The sequence below is a fragment of the Nannobrachium achirus genome (assembly GCF_963921795.1).
Source record: "Nannobrachium achirus genome assembly, chromosome: 19".
NCBI classification, from domain to species: Eukaryota; Metazoa; Chordata; class Actinopteri; order Myctophiformes; family Myctophidae; genus Nannobrachium; species Nannobrachium achirus.
This window is the reverse complement of record NC_137826.1, coordinates 54,940,166-54,959,502: the sequence shown is the minus strand read 5'-3', so window position 1 is coordinate 54,959,502 and position 19,337 is coordinate 54,940,166. Positions and strand designations below refer to the sequence as shown.

General features: G+C 44.0%; 1 protein-coding gene across 1 annotated transcript in view; it reads left to right on the top strand.

Moving 5' to 3' along the window:
• Positions 1-324: 324 nt before the first annotated feature.
• galnt10 (UDP-N-acetyl-alpha-D-galactosamine:polypeptide N-acetylgalactosaminyltransferase 10 (GalNAc-T10)) overlaps positions 325-19,337 on the top strand; it is a gene marked incomplete at both ends in the record, with an annotated part of 178,679 nt that continues 159,666 nt past the window's right edge. The window contains one exon of the mRNA XM_080749558.1: positions 325-486. Coding sequence (XP_080605684.1) covers positions 325-486 — 162 coding nt within the window. The remainder of the gene's footprint in view (positions 487-19,337) is intronic.

The window sequence follows — 19,337 nt, the reverse complement described above, 5'->3', positions numbered from 1 at the left end:
ACTAGGACTATACCCGGCGGGATCATCAGCTTTTTGCGTGTTTCGATCGGGGGTCCACGGACCACGGATCGGAGGCTCCAGACAGTCGGATCACTATTTCTGTTTGGTTTCCACTGGCCGTGGAGTGAGTCAGTGAGCCGATCTTGGGGTAAGGGTTGGCCCCGAAAACAGGGGACTATACCCGGCGGGATCATCAGCTTCTTGCGTGGATCGGGGGACCACCACGGATCGGGGGGGTCCAGTCCACGTACGGATCACTATTTCTGTGGCCGTGGAGCAGCAGTGATCGGATCTTTGTAGTGGAGGTTGTCTCGTGGAGTGGAGATGCGGCGCAGGGAGAAGCGGCTGCTGCAGGTCGCAGGGCTGCTGGTGGCGGCTCTGCTGTTCCTGCCCAACGTGGGTCTGTGGTCGCTGTACCGGGACCGGGTGTTCGATGCCACCCCCGAGGTCCTGGAGGAGCCAGGCAACAACCTCCATCACATACAGGTATTCAATATATAGCCTACTCATGATAGACAGACAAATAGAGATGTGTTGCCTGTGGCGCAGACATAAGGAGTCTGAAACATGACTATAATGTGTGTTGATCTTCAGCCCTCACTGTTGATTTGTTCAACTCTCACAACAGAGTGTACGCATGTTAAAAAGGGTTCGTTTGGTCAGATCTGTGACATTATTTACGTGTCTTATTGGAATGGATCGAAGACTAGATGGTAGCCTATTTGAGCCTATAGTGTGACTTTTGCTTGAAAGCAAAAGTCACACTTGATCATTGCTCCCCAATAGGCTACATATCTAGTCTTGATCGATCCAATGATTATATGATCCTGAATGATCACATAGCCTACAAGTATGATTAGTCTACTTCACCCAACGATCTGACGTTTTACAAATAACATAGATATGAAGCCTATATCGAGTCTGACTTTTGCTTTCAAGTCAGACTCGATCAAACAGGCTACATATAGGCTATCTAGTCTTGATCGATCCAATGGTTATATGATCACCTACTAGCCTACACGTATGATTAGTCTACTTCACCCAACGCCATGACGTTTTATTATAAATAACATTATTGCGTCGTAACGCTGCTATTAAGTTCATTTTGTCTCCTGCTGTTTTCCCCAGAAACAAACACACACAATCATCAGTGTGTCGGTTCGTTGTGTTTGTGTCCGTTTATATCCGTTTCTATTTGATGTTTTCGCTGGCTCTCTGCACGACGCATAACTGAGGTTATGTTGTTTTAAAAGGGAGTTATTCTTAGAAGATGATGTTATTAAAACACGATAAGCTTGTGGTTCTTGTGTGGGTGTGTGTGCGTGAAGGAAGCCACGTAGCATTGAGAGTCCAGGAAGTTGTCAAAAATATGCACGGTTGCACTTGTACACAGCCAGGCTGTTATGAAGCTCACATATTCCTCCTACATAATAATGACAGTGCTGTTGAAGCTATAATGGAGACCTGGTAGGAATGGATGACAGTCTTCAGTTCAGAGGTCTCAACAAGTGTGTTATGCATGCATGCATCAGATGTAGGCTATAGGGACTGTCGGTTATGACATCACTGCAAGATTCGGGGCTTAACTCCGCCCACTTTGGCGGCCATTGCCATTGCTAGGTCTTGGATGCATCAAGATCAGTCTGTACTAGTTCTACTTGTTGAGCAAGCAACGATACTTTTACTTCAATTGCTCTAGGCTTTGATTGCATTTCAATAAAACCATATTTGATCAACATAACGATCACACACATTTTACTGTTTATAGGGAATGTTATATTATTATAAACCGATCTTTATTTCCAAAGCAATGGATGAATGTGATGGCTGTTCTGATCTGCTTGTGCTCTTTCTGCGCTCATGCATGGACAGATTTTAGCGTGATATCTTTTTTATTGGGAGACAATAATGAGCACCAGCAAATGAAAGCAGACATTCCAGTGAATATGGACACGTTTAAATTTTTATTTTTTGATGAAAATTGACCGAGTAATGGCCGAGTCAAATTGCAAGTGGTCTTGGCAGTGGCCCAATAACTGGCTGTAGGCACGCTATGTGGTATAAAGTAATTAAGTATATTTACTTAAGTACTGTACTTAAGTAGGCCTACACTTTTGTACTTTGCCAATATTTTTACTTCTTCTCCACTACATCTCTGATCCAAATATTGTAGGCCTGCTTTTACTCCACTGCATTTATTTCAAAACTTTAGTTAGTAATGCTAGGCCTACTATACTTTTGATTATTATTACAAAACATCATCAACCACTTCAGCATATAGGCTACATATATTTTGACCATTTGAAAATAGCCGATCTACAAGCTTACAATGTTAGATCCATGCTATTTTCAAAAGATGTTTTGATAACTTGAAAGGGACATTCTGCACAATGAGTAGGCCTACTTTTACTGTTGGTACTTTAAGTACATTTTGATACCATTACCAATACTTTTATACTTTTACTCATGTAAATTTTGAATAGGCCTACTGGACTTCGACTTGTAATAGAGTACACTTGCATTGACCAATCCATCTTATCTACAACCAGCGAACTCACTGTCAATGCTGTTCTCCGGTCATCGCTTCCTTTTATCCAAGAGTCTTACAAGAAAGATAGCAACGAACATGGCGGGCGGAAGTGGCCGATTTTTGCAAGGCCCCGCCCAGTCCTCACCCCCTATAGTGTGTTGTAGACAAGGATGAGGCAACAGATTGCTGCTGTCCAGGGACGTGCAGAGAATGTTGGAGAGGCAGGGGCTGACATTTCTTAACCTCGCCCCTGGTGATCGTTAACAACGGGCGGTTTGATCCGGTCTAGGCGTAAAAACCACAAGCCGAAGAAGCGGTGTCACTTTGTTTTGGTTCCCCCCGTTTGTTTCCCCAATCCCTGTTAAAATGCGGGAGTAGCCTATAGTAGTCTTGCCAGTCGCTACGAGTTGGACTAAAAGATGCATATACCAAACACATTTTTCAAAAGCAAAACTACCCCGCATCAAGGGGTTTATTAGGTAGGCACTAAAAGTATGTCCTTGAGCGCAGGGGAATTATTTTGGGTTAAAACTGAATCCGGTTTGATAGTTCCGGCAAATTGTAGTCCTATACTACAACATGGTGTAAAGTGGTTTCCTCTCCCTACCGGTTCAAACCCTGAAAAGTGAAGTGATCCCAGACTAGTCATTTCTAAAAGGGCTTTTTGGTCAAAATATTGAAAATAGCCGACCTCCAAGCTCACAACGCGTCGCGCTCGGTGAGCTTGGAGGTCGGCTATTTTCGGTACTTGATACCACTAAGCATAAAAAAGGCAATACTGGAGATGTGGCGTAACAGCATGGATTTCTACACAGAGAGGGAAATTCTTTGAACATAAGATGCTACATTCAAGTTCAGGAGAGTTTGGACAAGGCAATTCTCTTGAATGCTGCCTTCATGTATGGCATGGAAAGAGGGGGCATTTGCATTTCTTTCACCATAGTGAAAACTGCATTCATGGTCTGGAGAGGGCACTTTTTACAGACAGATAAAAGGGCAGGGGCTCAAGCCCCCTTTGATGTCTATGTGTGCACATGCCTGCTGCTGTCCAACGCTTCCAGTAGTGTGTGTGTGTGTGTGTGTGTGTGTGTGTGTGTGTGTGTGTGTGTGTGTGTGTGTGTGTGTGTGTGTGTGTGTGCGTGTGCGTGTGTGTGTGCGTGTGCGTGCGAGAGAGAGAGAGAGAGAGAGAGAGATTAAAATCTGGGTGTGTGTATGTGTGAGATTAAAATCTGTGTGTGCGTGCGCGTGTGCGTGCGTGTGCGTGTGCGTGTGTGCGTGCGAGAGAGAGAGAGAGAGAGAGAGAGAGAGAGAGAGAGAGAGAGAGATTAAAATCTGGGTGTGTGTATGTGTGAGATTAAAATCTGTGTGTGTGTGTGTGTGTGTGTGTGTGCGTGCGCGTGTGTGTGTGGCTGTGGCTGTGGCTGTGGCTGTGTGCATGCATTTCATCTGTGTGTGTGCACATGTAAACATGCTGCTTACATGTGCAATTATAAATATAGTGTCAGGGTGCCTGTGTGGGGGAGATGTGTTTAATAATATAGTAGCGCGTAAGGCTCTGTGTACTTATCACCACACGCCCACACACACACACTCACACACACACACACGCACACGCACACGCACACACACAGTCAAACACTATACAACGTATAATATGAGGCGGCGTACATCCTTTTCAGACAGCGTTGCCTGCACTGTGTTGCATTCTGGCTGTCTGTCTGTCTGTCTGTCTGTCTGTCTGTCTGTCTGTCTGTCTGTGTCACTGAGTGGTGTTTATGCTGTTTACTATATTGTCAGGACTGGTGAGGTTTGAAAGAAGACAGTGTTTTCAGCCTGAGTATTCTCAACAGAACAGACGTTGTGGTAACATAACCTCTTAAAACATGGGAAAGCATCTCTGTGTCATCCATAGATTTGTTGCTACTGTATACGTAGGGCTGTCACAATTATTACATAATAATCGTCTAATCGCAATTATTTGCGGGAATCACAATTATTTTCGTAGGATTTACGTAGAACAGTGGTTCTAACAAATCTCACTGCTACTACAACTGCTATTTTTGAAAAATATCTGCCCAACCCTGCCACAAAGCATGCATACAGATGGGAGTCCGCGGCCAAATGAATAATCATAGGCTGTCAGATTGGTGGTCCAGGCTATACTTGATTTGATAAGGCAAAGTCTGGCCTTCCTCAATAAGACAGCCATGAAGCCCCTGACAACACTGGCCTCCTTATCAAACCTGTATATCCACCAATGAAGTACTGCACATGTTAGAATCACCTTATCAAACCTGTATATCCACCAATGAAGTACTGCACATGTTAAAATCACCTTATCAAACCTGTATATCCACCAATGAAGTACTGCACATGTTAGAATCACCTTATCAAACCTGTATATCCACCAATGAAGTACTGCACATGTTAGAATCACCTTATCAAACCTGTATATCCACCAATGAAGTAACGCACATGTTAGAATCACCTTATCAAACCTGTATATCCACCAATGAAGTACTGCACATGTTAGAATCAAGGATACTTTACAGCAGTGATACTCAAACTCCGGCCCACGGCCCACTTCCGGCCTGCGGCGCAATTTTGACTGGCCCACCTGCTTAATGTCCTCAAAGTCACGCATCCAACAAGCTTTAAACTGAGCAGATTGGACCTTCTGTTCCAGAGATAATGACCAAGACTAAACACTAATCGTCCGTTTTTATTTTATTCTTTTACCAGTGCCCGACTAATTAGCATACCCCAAACGTCATTGTAGGCCTAATGCAAATCAAATGAAAGAGAGATGTACTGTAGCTCTGCTTAACCTTTTCTCTGCCATTTTAAACATAGCTGTAGTAAGCAGCTGCCAAATTGTCCTTACCTTTTAACGTGGGCACGCGCACGCATCGTGCACAATCTGTGCGCAACTCATCTAGTAGACGTGTAGACTCGGTGACAAGCTTTCGAATACAAAAAACCCCATTGAAAAAGACATATCCGTTGCCACGCTGTATCTCTGCTTATCAGCCAGTGTTTACATGAAAAAGCATTGAAAAAAGCCAACTGTGCGCTATGGTAACACGTGGACACGTTCGCGCACAAAACGCACGATATGTGCGGGGATCATAATCCAGGCGTGTAGAGACTGGATCAAAGTTTCCAAACGCAAAAATCCGATTGAAAAACGAGCGTTACATCGCCCAGTAGCTTCCACTTCTGTTACACAGTAAACCAATGGAGGCGGGACTATGGCCCAGGCTCAGACTGGATACGGAAAGCTGGATCCGGTCCAGACCGGAAATGACCGGATACAGTTAGGGGGGCGGGCCTAAAGAGCCAGAATCAGCGAAAATCTGCGCTAATACTTTTAATCCTTTCATAATGATTAAAGCTAATTAAACTTTACGGGCTCTACGGGCATGGCAGCGCGGTACAGCGGGAAATCTACGGTCTCTACGGGGATCGCGAGGTATGAGTTAACAACTGCATCATTAGCCATTTGGTAGCTAAACAGTCTAGTAGATTGTTTGATTTCATTTTATTTTCCTTGGCCATAACTATCTATTTTCACAAGTTTATTTACTTGGCTAAATATGTCATTTTAGACACAATAAGCCAGCAGTTTCTTTATTGCTATTTACAGTAACACTTCTAGCCCCCATAAGTCACATCCAACCATGAAAGGTTGTGTTGTATCTTAGGAATGGGCTTATTATGTGTAAAATGACATGTTTAGCCACTTGTACGCATGCCCCCAACCACTGAAATAAGAATCTCTAAAACAATAGAAAGAAGTAAATGAAATAATTTTAACACTCATCTTTTATATTCTTTAATTACAATCTAAAATATGAAACCTTGTTGTAAAAAACTAAAGTTGTCCTTTAAAGAGAGAACATTTAGCAAATTACTTTGATTACAAATGTATATAAATGGAATTCCAAGCCATAACATAATGCACATTGCACTTGTCTTATGCTATTTAGAAATAAAGAAAATAAAAGAGAGAAGTTATCAAGTAATGTAATTTTATCAACTGGCCCCTTGACATTTTTGTACAGTAAAGTGGCCCACAGGCTCAGAAGTTTGAGTATCACTGCTTTACATCTCTTAAAATCTCCGCTTCCCCCATCCGGTTGCCAGATTCTGTGAGTGAAACAAGAGACCAGGTCTATGACAACAAGCCCAAAAGAAAACGACCAGTTTCACCTATTGAGCTATATTAGCTATTTTCTGAAAGAATGTTGAAAGCAAGGCCAAATAAGCAACTACACTTCAGAATCAAGCCCAAACAAAAGTAACCCACAACTAGCAACATTATAAGAAAACAGGATCAAAGTCGCTTATAACGATCAGACCTGGCAACACAGTGCGCATGCGCACAACTGCGTACAGTAACTACAGTCGGCGTGCTGTCGTCTGGAAAAGAAATTGCTTCGTTTTTTGCAGTTCTTTGCAGTCTGTGAACTGTTAGAAAAGAGTCTCCTGTGGTATTTTTGGTGTGGAGGCACCTTTACTGGTTTACAGGTTTCATGTCTAAAACAAACACCCCATAACGAGCGTCAGGTCAAACACGACTAACACTAGGAGAGCCTCCACACACACACAGGACAGAGCGGTGGTTGACACGTCTCCAGTACATTAATACGCACGCCTCTCCAAACACAGGTTAGTCAATTTCCTGCTCCACATCTCTTGATGGCGCGGGTTAAGTGGAGGTTAATGAGGATGAGAGACCATTCAACAAGGAGCTGTCTGCCTGCCTGCCTGCCTGCCTGCCTGCCTGCCTGCCTGCCTGCCTGCCTGCCTGTCTGTCTGTCTGTCTGTCTGTCTGTCTGTCTGTCTGTCTGTCTGCCTGCCTGCCTGCCTGCCTGTCTGTCTGTCTGTCTGTCTGTCTGCTTGGCGTGTGGCACTAAATTCTGGGCCCTGGGTACAAGGATTCACTGCGGGCCCACCATGAATGTTCTTCATATAGGGTTTAACCCATTTAGACTGGGAACACATTATTTTGTGCTTTATCTATTGAAAAATAGCAGATATACAAGCTCACAGTGCGAGCTTGTACATCTGCTATTTTTGGAAAATCGTGAACATTTGTGCAAGTCTTTGAGTATAACAAATACTTCTAAGGTTTTTTTTAAAAAAGGAAAAAAATGCGATCCGAGGCGCTTGTAGATCGGCTATTTCTGGCAAACAGGTTTGGTGTAGAGGGGAAAAAGAGCAGACCAAGAACAGAGTGAAAGGTCAAGTTTATAAAGTATTGATGGTTGAAGTGGTTACATATCTAGTATATATACATATATCTGAAAACACAAATTTACATGAACCCAAAATACACTGACGATTGTGCTGTCAAACGATGAAACTATATGGTGTCTGTCTATGGGTTGTGGGGGTCCCTGGCCCTGCTTCATCTCTCTCTCTCAACTAAGGGGTCCTTGCCCTGAAAACGTTGAAGGCCCCTGACCTACATAACTGAATGACTGAAAGTGTGTCTGTTTGGATCACTGACCACCTTGTTTTTGCTAACTGAACACATTGATCTTTTTGTCGGAGCTCCTAAATGAATGAGTGACGGGCTGACTGACTGGAATGGACCGGCTGCTTAACCAGCTATAACTGCCTTTCTCTGAGTCGCCTACTGATCAATACTGATCGACCACTGGCTAACTGATACAATTGATTGACGACTGGCTAAATGACTGACACCATTGATTTAGGCCTAGAATTATTGAATGCTTTAACCAGTGAAAAATAGCAGATCTACAAGCTCACAGCGCGTGCTGCGAGCTTGTAGATCTGCTATTTTTGGAAAAAAGTCATGAAAATCTGAAAGTCATTTCTTTTAGGCTGCAACCTTTTTGAAGCACGTTTGGAGGACCATAACAAACTCTGAATAAAAACGTCAAAAGCAGCATGAAATATCCTCTTTAAAGACAGCCTGCCTTCAGGCTCTTTCCCTCGCCGGTGCTTTGAACGGCGCCGAGGCGAGACGTCGCTGACATGACGTGTTTAAATCACACTTAGTCCTGCTTCAGAGATCTGAAACGTCTTCATTAACCTCCACGTAACGTATTTATACACATTAATATTCATTAGTCTCCTCATAATGTTATGCACATTAATATTCATAACATAAGAACAATGCGCGTTAATATTCATAACGTAATGCACGTTAATGTTCTCCGGGACGCTTTGACGACTTGCACTGTCTGTGCTGATGACAGACGTTGTTTATTGCAACCTTTTCTGTCGCGCCACCACAGGGGGGGGGGGGGGGGGGGAGCTACGATGTGAGACCCAGATCACCTCAGAGAGCTGAATTGCGATCGGTAGCTTGCTTAGTTGAGCAATAAACCTTATAAGGATTTGAAATAGAAGGTATGCGCATGCATAAAGTAAATGGCAAATCGAGTGGCAAATTGAGTTTAACGTTGTTGTATGCAATCAGATAGGACTTTTCTGTTTGGATGTATGGGCTGTCAAGGCCAGAAATTAGTTTTTTGCCACTCAGTAGGCGTTCCCACATAACTTCCAGGTATGATGATTGATGATGTCACACGCATACCCTCTATAGGCCTATTCAAAGACTTTTTCAAGATTTTTCAAAAATAGCAGATCTACAAGCTTGCAGCGCGGCACGGTGTGAGCACGGCAGCGGTGCTGCGCTGTGAGCTTGTATATCTGCTATTTTTCAATAGTTAAAAGCACAAAACAGTGCGTAACAATTCGTTCCCAGTCTAAATGGGTTAAACCCCCTCTCCCTATGAAGAACATTCATGGGGGGCCCGCAGTGAATGCTTGTACCCAAAGCCCAGAATTTGGTGCCACACCCCTGGCTGCTCGAGTGTTGTTGTTTGTGAGCTTGAAGTGTGATGAAATCAAAAGGTGGCGGGTTCAATCCCAGGCCAGCACCTTAAAGGACATTTTTTTTTTTTTTTTGTAACGTTGTCCTTTAACCTTTGCACTTCTCAGCCCGTGGTGTAGACTAGAGGTTAAGATGCTGGCCTGGGATTTGGGGGAGCTTGCTGATCTGCTATTTTCACAACATCTGGTCAACGTAACGTAATGCCTCGACTCCCACAATTCCAAGTGCTTGGTGGACACAACGGATAAGTGTGGAGGAGAGAGTTATTGATTGTGGTCTGACGTCCAACAGATGGACATCACAGGACTTCTGCAGACTGGAGGCGACATGTTGTATCAGTCAGCTTGACTATTATAGTACCCTCTCTGGTACTCTGCCATACCTTAGCTTTTGCTGAAGTGACGCCACTGGTTGTGGTCTCAGTGAGCAGAGCTCAGAGTGACAGACGGTCAGTACCAGAGGAACCCATACGGCTGAGAGAATAAAGAACGTCACCGCGGCTGCACCAGAACCGACAGCGTTTCTAAATACTGTTGAGTCGGGAGCCAACGAACGTTGAGTTGAATTGAATTGAATTTGTATGCTCTGCCTGCTCTCTCTCTCCCTGGCCGGGGCGAGCGGGCGAAGGACTCTTGTTAGGACTGATTAATTAATTAATCACACGAGCATGAAGCCGGTTTTCCTGCGTGCCGTGGGAGCCGTGAGGAATCCCACAGGTGTGGGATTGAATGAAGTATGAATATAGGATCGGAATCAGCTTTACAGGTGCAAAATAAAGGATGATTAATTTTTGTATTTTCTATTTTTTTTTGTTTTTTTTCAGAGACTGACACAATATGTTCATATATGGGCATTCCCAGATATGGACTTAATATATTGATGACATCAGGGATCTCCATATGTGGGCATGAATGGGACAAGGACTGAATTTGTTTTCAAGTGTGACTCGCATCGCGGTTGGTTGTTTAAGTTATAGACAAAATGTGGCCAGAATGACATGATTCTATCTAAACATAGAGACCACAGACATTATGGCATCTGGCATCATAGACCGCATGAGACACAGTATGTCCATATATGGGGTTGAGGCGTGACGCACGCACGCACATGATCTGCAGGTTTTCATACCCCTACGGCCTTAGGCCTAGAATTATTTAATGCTTTAACTATTGAAGCTCTTTAACTTGGTGCCGCGCTGAGCTTGTAGATCTGCTATTTTTGAAAAGTAGTGAAAATGTGTGCAAATCTTTGAATATAAATGATGTATTTTTTAAGTGAATTTGTAACTCAAATTTAGCTTCTGGGTGGTCCCTGGAACTGAATATTTTGAGATGGGGGTCCGTGACCAAATACATATTATTTTGGGGGTCCTTCACATGAAAAGGTTTGAGCACCACTGACATAGAAACATAGTTTTTTTTTCTTCTTTTTTTTCAAACCTTAGGATTTGAAATATTAACACAAATTTTCATGATTTAAAACAAAATTGCAGATCGCAGCGTGGCATTCGGTGCCGTGCTGTGAACTTGTATATCTGCTATTTTTCAATAGTTAAAGTACCCAGGGCCCAGAACCTGGAGAGTGTTTTCTGCTGGTGATTCAGTCCGAGTGTATCAAAGGGTGCGTTCGTAAATGCGCCCCGTTTGTGGTTAGGGTTAGGGGTTATGGTTAGGTTTAGGCATAGTTTTACTGAGGTTAGGGTTAGGATTAGGGTTAGCTCCTACAGTTACTGCTGTATACACACTGGACAACTGTGAGAACTGGTCTGAGTCAACTGGAATGCTGCCCAGTGAATCCAGGACACCACCAGGTCTCCATTCACTCTCTTTCTCTACTCTGATAAAATGTTAAGCTTGAAAAAGAAAAAAAATCTTCTAGCTGTGTGAAGTAGGGATGGCATGATAAATCGGTATTATCGTTTATCTTGATTAAAAAAAAGGGGGGGAAAAATATATTATTGTGATATCGTCCTCCGTCATGCACTGGGATCAATTCACCTTTTATTTGCAGAGCTGCATATCCGGTACCACTTAAACCCTCTATAATTGGTCAAACTGACCTGTAAAGAACATACTTGATACAGTCTTTTTTTTCACTCTCTACCAAATCTTTTTGGGAGCAACTAGGGGTTCAGATTCTTGCCCAAGGACCCTTCGACATTCACTCAGGGGGAGCCCGGATTCGAACTGGGAACCCTTTGGGAACCCTTTGTGCTCTAATAACGGTTTCTCTACCCCTGGGCTATGCCGCCCCACAAGTGAAATGAAATGTTCATCTCTCCATTCTGCAGTGTGCAGATGTAGTAGTAAAGTACAGTACACATAGCCAGGATCAGTGAATCCAGCTCTTCAACCTTGAGGGAACGTCTAAACATGGACTTGTGATCCCAAAGCACAAACCAACACTAATTGGAATTGGACGTCTTTTAGGTTTTTTTCTTGCTCCCAGACAAGCGTTAGTGGTTTCCAGTCTGTGTTCACAGGAGGTTTTAACTATTGAAAAATAGCAGACATACAAGCTCGAGACAAGACGGCTGGGGTTTGAACCCTGGTCCTGGTGTTCACAAGCAGCCAGTGGTGTAAAGTAACTACAGTATATGTACTTAAGTACAATGTTGAGCTATTTGTACTTTGCTTGAGTATTGCCAATATTTTTTACTTCTACTCCACTGCATCTCAGAGGCAAATATTGTTGCAACCGTCAGGTCGCGAGTTACTATGAAAGGCTCCACTGTCTGTCTGTCTGTCATGTCACACGTCACACTTTTGCCCCTACTCTTATCTCCGGCACCGTTGGCCCTATCGATGCCAAACTTTGCACACACACACTTCTTGGATGGCAAATCACAACTTTCACCTCTCAATTCTCAAATGGCCCTCTTCAAGCGCCACCATGCGGCCGACTTTTGCAAAACACATTTTTGGACACTGCTCCTACAGACTTTGGCCTAAAATCACGCAAAGCAGTACACAGTATGTCTGAAGTCATGTCATCAACATGGATCTGTCCCATTTCCCATATTCCCTCCTGATTGGCTAAGTTTGTGTCTGCGACCTGCCGGTCGCTTATCTCCCGATTAGGGAGTCTTACTGTTACTTTACTTGAGTATTTCCATTTTCCAATACTTTTACTTCTACTCATGGGGGACATTCTGCACCATGAGTACACTTTTAGTGAGGTAGTGAAGTACACTTTTATAACCAATACTTTTGTACTTTTACTCAAGTACATCTTGAATTCTGTACATTTACTTGTAACAGAGTATTTTATTTTCTACATTGCAGTATTGATACTTTTACTTAAGTAAAACATTTGGGTACATTTCTTTTCCCCACCACTGCAAGCAGCGTCACGCTCTGTGCACCAACCTCTGGGAGGTGTCTCTGTGGTGAGCTTGGTGGTTCGTTTCTAAACATGAATAAAGCGGAGTGGGAACTGCATGGTGGCTGTTGATAAAGTAATTAACCCATTTAGGCCTCGGATTATTGACCACTTTAACCATTTTTTCCCCCCAAAAAAAGCAGATATACAAGCTCACAGCGCGGCACCGAGTGCCGCGCTGCGAGCTTGTAGATCTGCTATTTTTGAAAAATCGCGACTTTTCTTTGCAAGTCTTTGAATATATCTATTTAAAAGCGAACATTTGTAACTCAAATATTTGCTTCTGGGTGGTCCCTGGAACAACATATTTTGAGATGGGGGGTCCGTGGCCAAATACCTGTAATTTTGGGGGTCCTTGACATGAAAAAGTTTGAGAACAACATGATTTAGAAGAAGGATTTAGAAGTCGGGTCAAAGATCGGGTCAAAGATATTCAAAGACTTGCACACATTTTCAAGATTTTTCAAAAAATAGCAGATCTACAAGCTCGCAGCGCGGCACTCGGTGCCGCGCTGTGAGCTTGTATATCTGCTATTTTTCTAAAGTTAAAGTATAAAATAATGGTTAAAGTGGTTAAGATCTAACGCGACTCGGGCGCGTTTCGGGTATTTGAGAGTTAAGTCCTGTGAGATTAAGAGCGATTTAGAGAAGGCAGTTTGGAGCGGACTTGAGAGGAGCTTTTGAACTGGCGTTGTGCTTGTACTGCCAGACTATTCTGCTTTTATTGAACTGGCGTTGTGCTTGTACTGCCAGACCATTCTGCTTTTATTGAACTGGCGTTGTGCTTGTACTGCCAGACCATTCTGCTTTTATTAGTTTTGCAAAGAAGAGCCGCAGGGTTTTTCTTTTGCAACGGTACATTTTGTTTACGCTGAAACTACTTACCCTCCCGAACATTAAACATTCACAATGTTTGTACGTGTGTGTGTGTGTGTGTGTGTGTGTGTGTGTGTGTGTGTGTGTGTGTGTGTGTGTGTGTGTGTGTGTGTGTGTGTGTGTGTGTGTGTGTGTGTGTGTGTGTGTGTGTGTGTGTGTGTGTGTGTGTGTGTGTGTGTGTGTGTGTGTGTGTGTGTGTGTGTGTGTGTGTGTGTGTGTGTGTGTGTGTGTGTGTGCGTGCGTGCGTGCGTGCGTGCGTGCGTGCGTGCGTGCGTGCGTGCGTGCGTGCGTGCGTGCGTGCGTGCGTGCGTGCGTGCGTGCGTGCGTGCGTGCGTGCGTGCGTGCGTGCGTGCACTCTCAGAGTTGGAGATGAGACACTGTATTGAGTTGTAAGCCTCTGGAAGACGTATAGTCAGGGGATATCTTATAAAGTCCTGGAATAAATTCCTTACCAAAAGATTTCTTCACCAATGTGTTTGTAAAGGTGTCTAGTAACACATCCCACAAAGACTGGCATCCAGTTTCCCTAGGAGAATCCGTGACAGCTGCTGAAAGTTGGGGTCCCGTTGAATTAACTATACAGGACAAAACACACCAAAATAAATCTTCTTTAAGTAGCATGTGAGGGGTCAAACTAGGGTTTTTTCATGATTCTGAATCCATTGCAAGCATTTGTTTTGCACAAAAAACATTCCTTGGGGTAAAGGCGGCTCCCACAAAACTGTGAAAAGTGATGACTCATAACTAAACCATATTTTTGTGGGTCCGTTTTTCGTGCAAGGAATGTTTTTCGTGCAAAACAAATGCTTGCAATGGATTCAGAATCATGAAAAAAACCCTAGTTTGACCCCTCACATGCTACTTAAAGCATATTTATTTTGGTGTGTTTTATCCTGTATAGTTAATTTAATGGGACCTCAACTTTCATCAGCTGTAACGGATTCTCCTAGGGAAAGTGAATTTCAGTCTTTGTGAGATGTGTTACTAGACACCTTTACAAACACATTGGTGAAGAAATCATTTGGTAAGGAATTCTTAGACTGACGGAACTATTGCTGTATTGACTTTGACCTCTAAGGACCTTCCAGGGAGAGTGCTCATGTGCGTCTTGCGGTGACACGCTTCCTAGTTTCTTCTTCTCTGAGCTGTCTTTTTTTTTTTTTTTTCTCACTGATTTTTGACATTGCACTATTAGGTTGTGTTGGTAGTTTCTGAGTATTTTGCTTTGTTTAACAATGACAGTGAGATACTTGTTTGCACTAAGTAGCATTGACTGCTATGGTCTCTTTTGTAAGACACTTTATGTATATATACTTATATATTATTCGCCCCCTCTATTGATGCACCTTCTCTTTATTGGTACTGTACTGCTCTTGTTTTTTTCCCTCTTATCTATATTTTTTCTTACGTCTCTGTAACTTTGTAAATAACTGTATGCTGCTGTGCTACAACTGGACAACTGAATTTCCCCCTTGGGATAATAAAGGTATCTATCTATCTATCTATCCATCCATCCATCCATCCATCCATCCATCCATCCATCCATCCATCCATCCATCCATCCATCCATCCATCCATCCATCCATCTAATTCATTCCAGGATTTGACACTATTTCTGAAGATATCCCCTGACTAGTAGCGAACATCAACTGAAATCCAGCAGCAGCAGAGACGCTGTGCCTCTCATTACTGACTCACTGCTTACACTCTATCACTGGAGAGAGAGAGAGAGAGAGAGAGAGAGAGAGAGAGAGAGAGGGAACGAGGGCGAGCTGGAGGGTGTGCGGAGGGGACGGATGGAAGCGCCTCAGGAGAGATTAAAAAAAAGGAGTGATAGGGATAAAAGGGCTGTTTGTTCAGTCACACTTTGTGGGGTGAGAGAGGAGAGGAGAGGAGAGGAGAGGAGAGGAGAGGAGTTTCCTCGCGTTACTCGCTCGCTGTGCGGACTTGGCGCGTGCGGGAGCCTGATCTGTATGCCAGTCAGGGGGTCCTCTGGGTCAGGGGGCCCCGGATCAGGTCTGTAGGGCCTAAATGAGGGCACAGGTGCAGGTCTGTCTGTGTCTGTCTGTCTGTCTGCGTGTCAGTGGTTCACATGAGGATAATGGACTCCAGCAGTCTGTACTTTTTACTCGCGCCAGTAGTATTTAGGGCTGTCACAATTATTACATAATCGTCTAATCGTGATTTTTTTTTGGCATAATCGTGATTATTTTTCATAATCGTCATAATCGTTTCCATGTTGAAAAACGTTCATATATTTAAAAAAAGGTCAAACATTTTGGAAATAGCAGATCCACAAGCTCACAACGCGACGCGTTGTGAGCTTGTAGATCGGCTATTTCCACTTTCAAAGTTATTTTTTAAGTAGTAAGTTGTCAAATATGTCAGTAATTTATTTGTGTGTTTAGGTCATGTGTCATATACCATGTACAACTTCAAAGCCTAAAAGCCAAACAGAAATGTAATTATCAACGACAAAAACACAATTAAATCGTTAATCGCCAATTATTTGAGTGACAATTAATCGTCTAGTAAAATGTCATATCGTGACAGCCCTGTGTGTGTGTGTGTGTGTGTGTGTGTGTGTGTGTGTGTGTGTGTGTGTGTGTGTGTGTGTGTGTGTGTGTGTGTGTGTGTGTGTGTGTGTGTGTGTGTGTGTGTGTGTGTGTCAGTGGTTCACATGAGGATACTGGACTCCAGCAGTCTGTACTTTTTACTGGCGCCAGTAGTATTTTCATGTTGCGTCCCCTGTGGCACAGAATATATTATAATATTGCTACTGTCAGGTTGCAAGTTACTATGAAAAGCTCCACCGGCTGTCCTTCAGTCTGTCATGTCACGTCACGTCACGTCACGTCACGTCACGTCACACTTTTGCCCTACTCTTATCTCCGGCACCGTTGCACATATTCCATGTCAAACTTTGTTTGTACACACACTCCTTGGTTTTCAAACCACAACCTCCATCCCTCATTTCTCACATGGCCCTCTTCTAGCGCCACCATCATGCCGATTTTTGAAAAACAATTTTTTTTGGACACTGCTCCTACAGATTTTGGCCTAAAATCACGCAAAGCGGTACACAGTATCTCTAAAGTCATGTCATCAACATAGATCTGTCCCATTTCCCCTATCCCCGCGTCTTCAACACGGTGTCTTTGTGCTGGACGGATTTACCTCCGGTGACGACTGGAGAAGAACTTCCCCCTGAGGTTCCCTCCCTGACAGGGGGATTCACGGCTGTGCTTGTAGAAGATGTCATCTACCTCTGGGGAGGATACAGAGGACAGCGCAGTTACAGACAAGTACACCGGCTTCATGCATTAAACCGGCTTCATGCGTTTGACGTCGATACCCACGGATGGTTGAAGCGCGACGTTTCTGGGACGGTTCCAGAGGGGAGGCACGGCCACTCCGCCTGTGCCTTGGGGAAGGTCATGTATATCATTGGAGGATACACCGAGGCTAAGGCTGGACTCTCTAATGACATGTACACGTTGGACACAAGCACAATGGTTTGGTCTTTAATTGTCACCGGAGGAACTCAACCAACTCCATACAACATAAATCACTCTGCCACCATCATCGGGACAAAGATGTTTGTTACTGCAATGACAGGCTACAATGGGTACTACTCATCCAGAATTTGTAGGCTTGTGTTTGACACACAGACCAACTGCTGGCTGAGCACACCCGCTCCTGATGTACAGCCTCTTACCAAAGGATTTCATTCAGCCTTTGCCTACAATGGAGAGCTGTACATATTAGGTGGTTGCAATGATGACCAGACCTACAATTATCTGTGGAAATCGGACTGTAATTGTACTGTATTAAGACGGCTAGGCCCGTCTCCACTCCGTCTAGGTGTGGGCCCTTCACTGCATCAAGGTTTGTGCTGTTGCGCGGTGGGAGATCGTATTATTCTCTTTGGAAGACACAGCGCGTGGCGCAGTGACCTGTACATCTTAGACTTGAGTCCTAGTCTGAAGACGTTATGTAAGCTAGCAGTCATTCAGTACGGTGTGCAGCAGTCAGAACTACCACACAACATCAGGTGGGAGCTGGCAGCCATGTCAACCAACAACAAAAGGAAGAGAGAAAACTAATGGGCGCTCAGCTGGGGGAAATCTCATTCTTTCGACTATGAGCGTCGGCAGGTTAGCTACTCACCCGCGTCGCGGTTACTGAGGTTAGGGTTTGGGTTAGGTTTAGGCATAGAGGCTAACATTCACTCGCGTCGGCAGGTTAGCTTTTCACCAAGTTAAAATTCACCCGTGTCGAAAGGATGGATCGTCAAACAGGTGCTAGGTGTCAGACAAGTGACACCAACATCTCTGCCCCCATCCAAATATGGACATACTGTATGCTACATCACTACAAGAATAGTATTAAAGGAAGGAAATAGCTCACTCACAGCTCACAAGAAACAATCAATAGAACTCGATGACCAGATTCGATTTCATAGATAACATCGACTTATTGAAATACCGGTGCATTCCTTTGTCTCCACACTCTCCCCTGGGTGGCGTTCACAAAGCCGAAGGGAAGCGGTTGATCTGAATCACATTCCATTGTACAGAATGTTGCGCTGGACACTTCATCAGAGAGGGGGACGACGGGCAAGCCATTCTCCCGTAGCGGTGAATCACCTGGTGTACTGCTTCGGGGGCCGGTCCGACAGGACCAGCAAGTATCAGATGAAAGTCCGCGTCTTCAACACGGTGTCTTTGTGCTGGACGGATTTACCTCCGGTGACGACTGGAGAAGAACTTCCCCCTGAGGTTCCCTCCATGATAGGGAGATTCACGGCTGTGCTTGTAGAAGATGTCATCTACCTCTGGGGAGGATACCGAGGACAGCGCAGTTACAGACAAGTACACCGGCTTCATGCATTAAACCGGCTTCATGCGTTTGACGTCGATACCCACGGATGGTTGAAGCGCGACGTTTCTGGGACGGTTCCAGAGGGGAGGCACGGCCACTCCGCCTGTGCCTTGGGGAAGGTCATGTATATCATTGGAGGATACACCGAGGCTAAGGCTGGACTCTCTAATGACATGTACACGTTGGACACAAGCACAATGGTTTGGTCTTTAATTGTCACCGGAGGAACTCAACCAACTCCATACACCATAAATCACTCTTTTCTATCCTCCTTTTAGAAAGGGTACCCCTATAGTCTAAGAAAGACAAGACACTTACCGCGATGCGATGCATTGTGAGCTTGTAGATCTGCTATTTCCACAATCAAATTTCTTTAAGTATGAAGTTGTCAAAAATAATGTCTCCATAAAAATGATTTTGGGCTAATGTTCTCAGAATATGGCCACTAGGGTTCAAGTGGTTAATATAAAAAAGGGGGTAAAAAACAAGTTTCTACCACACAACTATTTTTTTTTTCTTTTTGAAAAAACACATGTTTCTACATCAGTGGTTCCCAAACTCTTTCATGTCAAGGACCCCTAGAATTACATGGATTTGGCCGCCGACCGCCATCTCAAAATATTTAGTTCCAGGGACCCCCCCCCCCAGAAGCAAATATTTGAGTTACAAACGTTCACTTTAAAAAAATACATATATTCAAAGATTTGCACGACATTTTCACAACTTCAAAAAAATTAAATAGCAGATATACAAGCTCACAGCACGGCACTCGGTGCGGCGCTGCAAGCTTGTAGA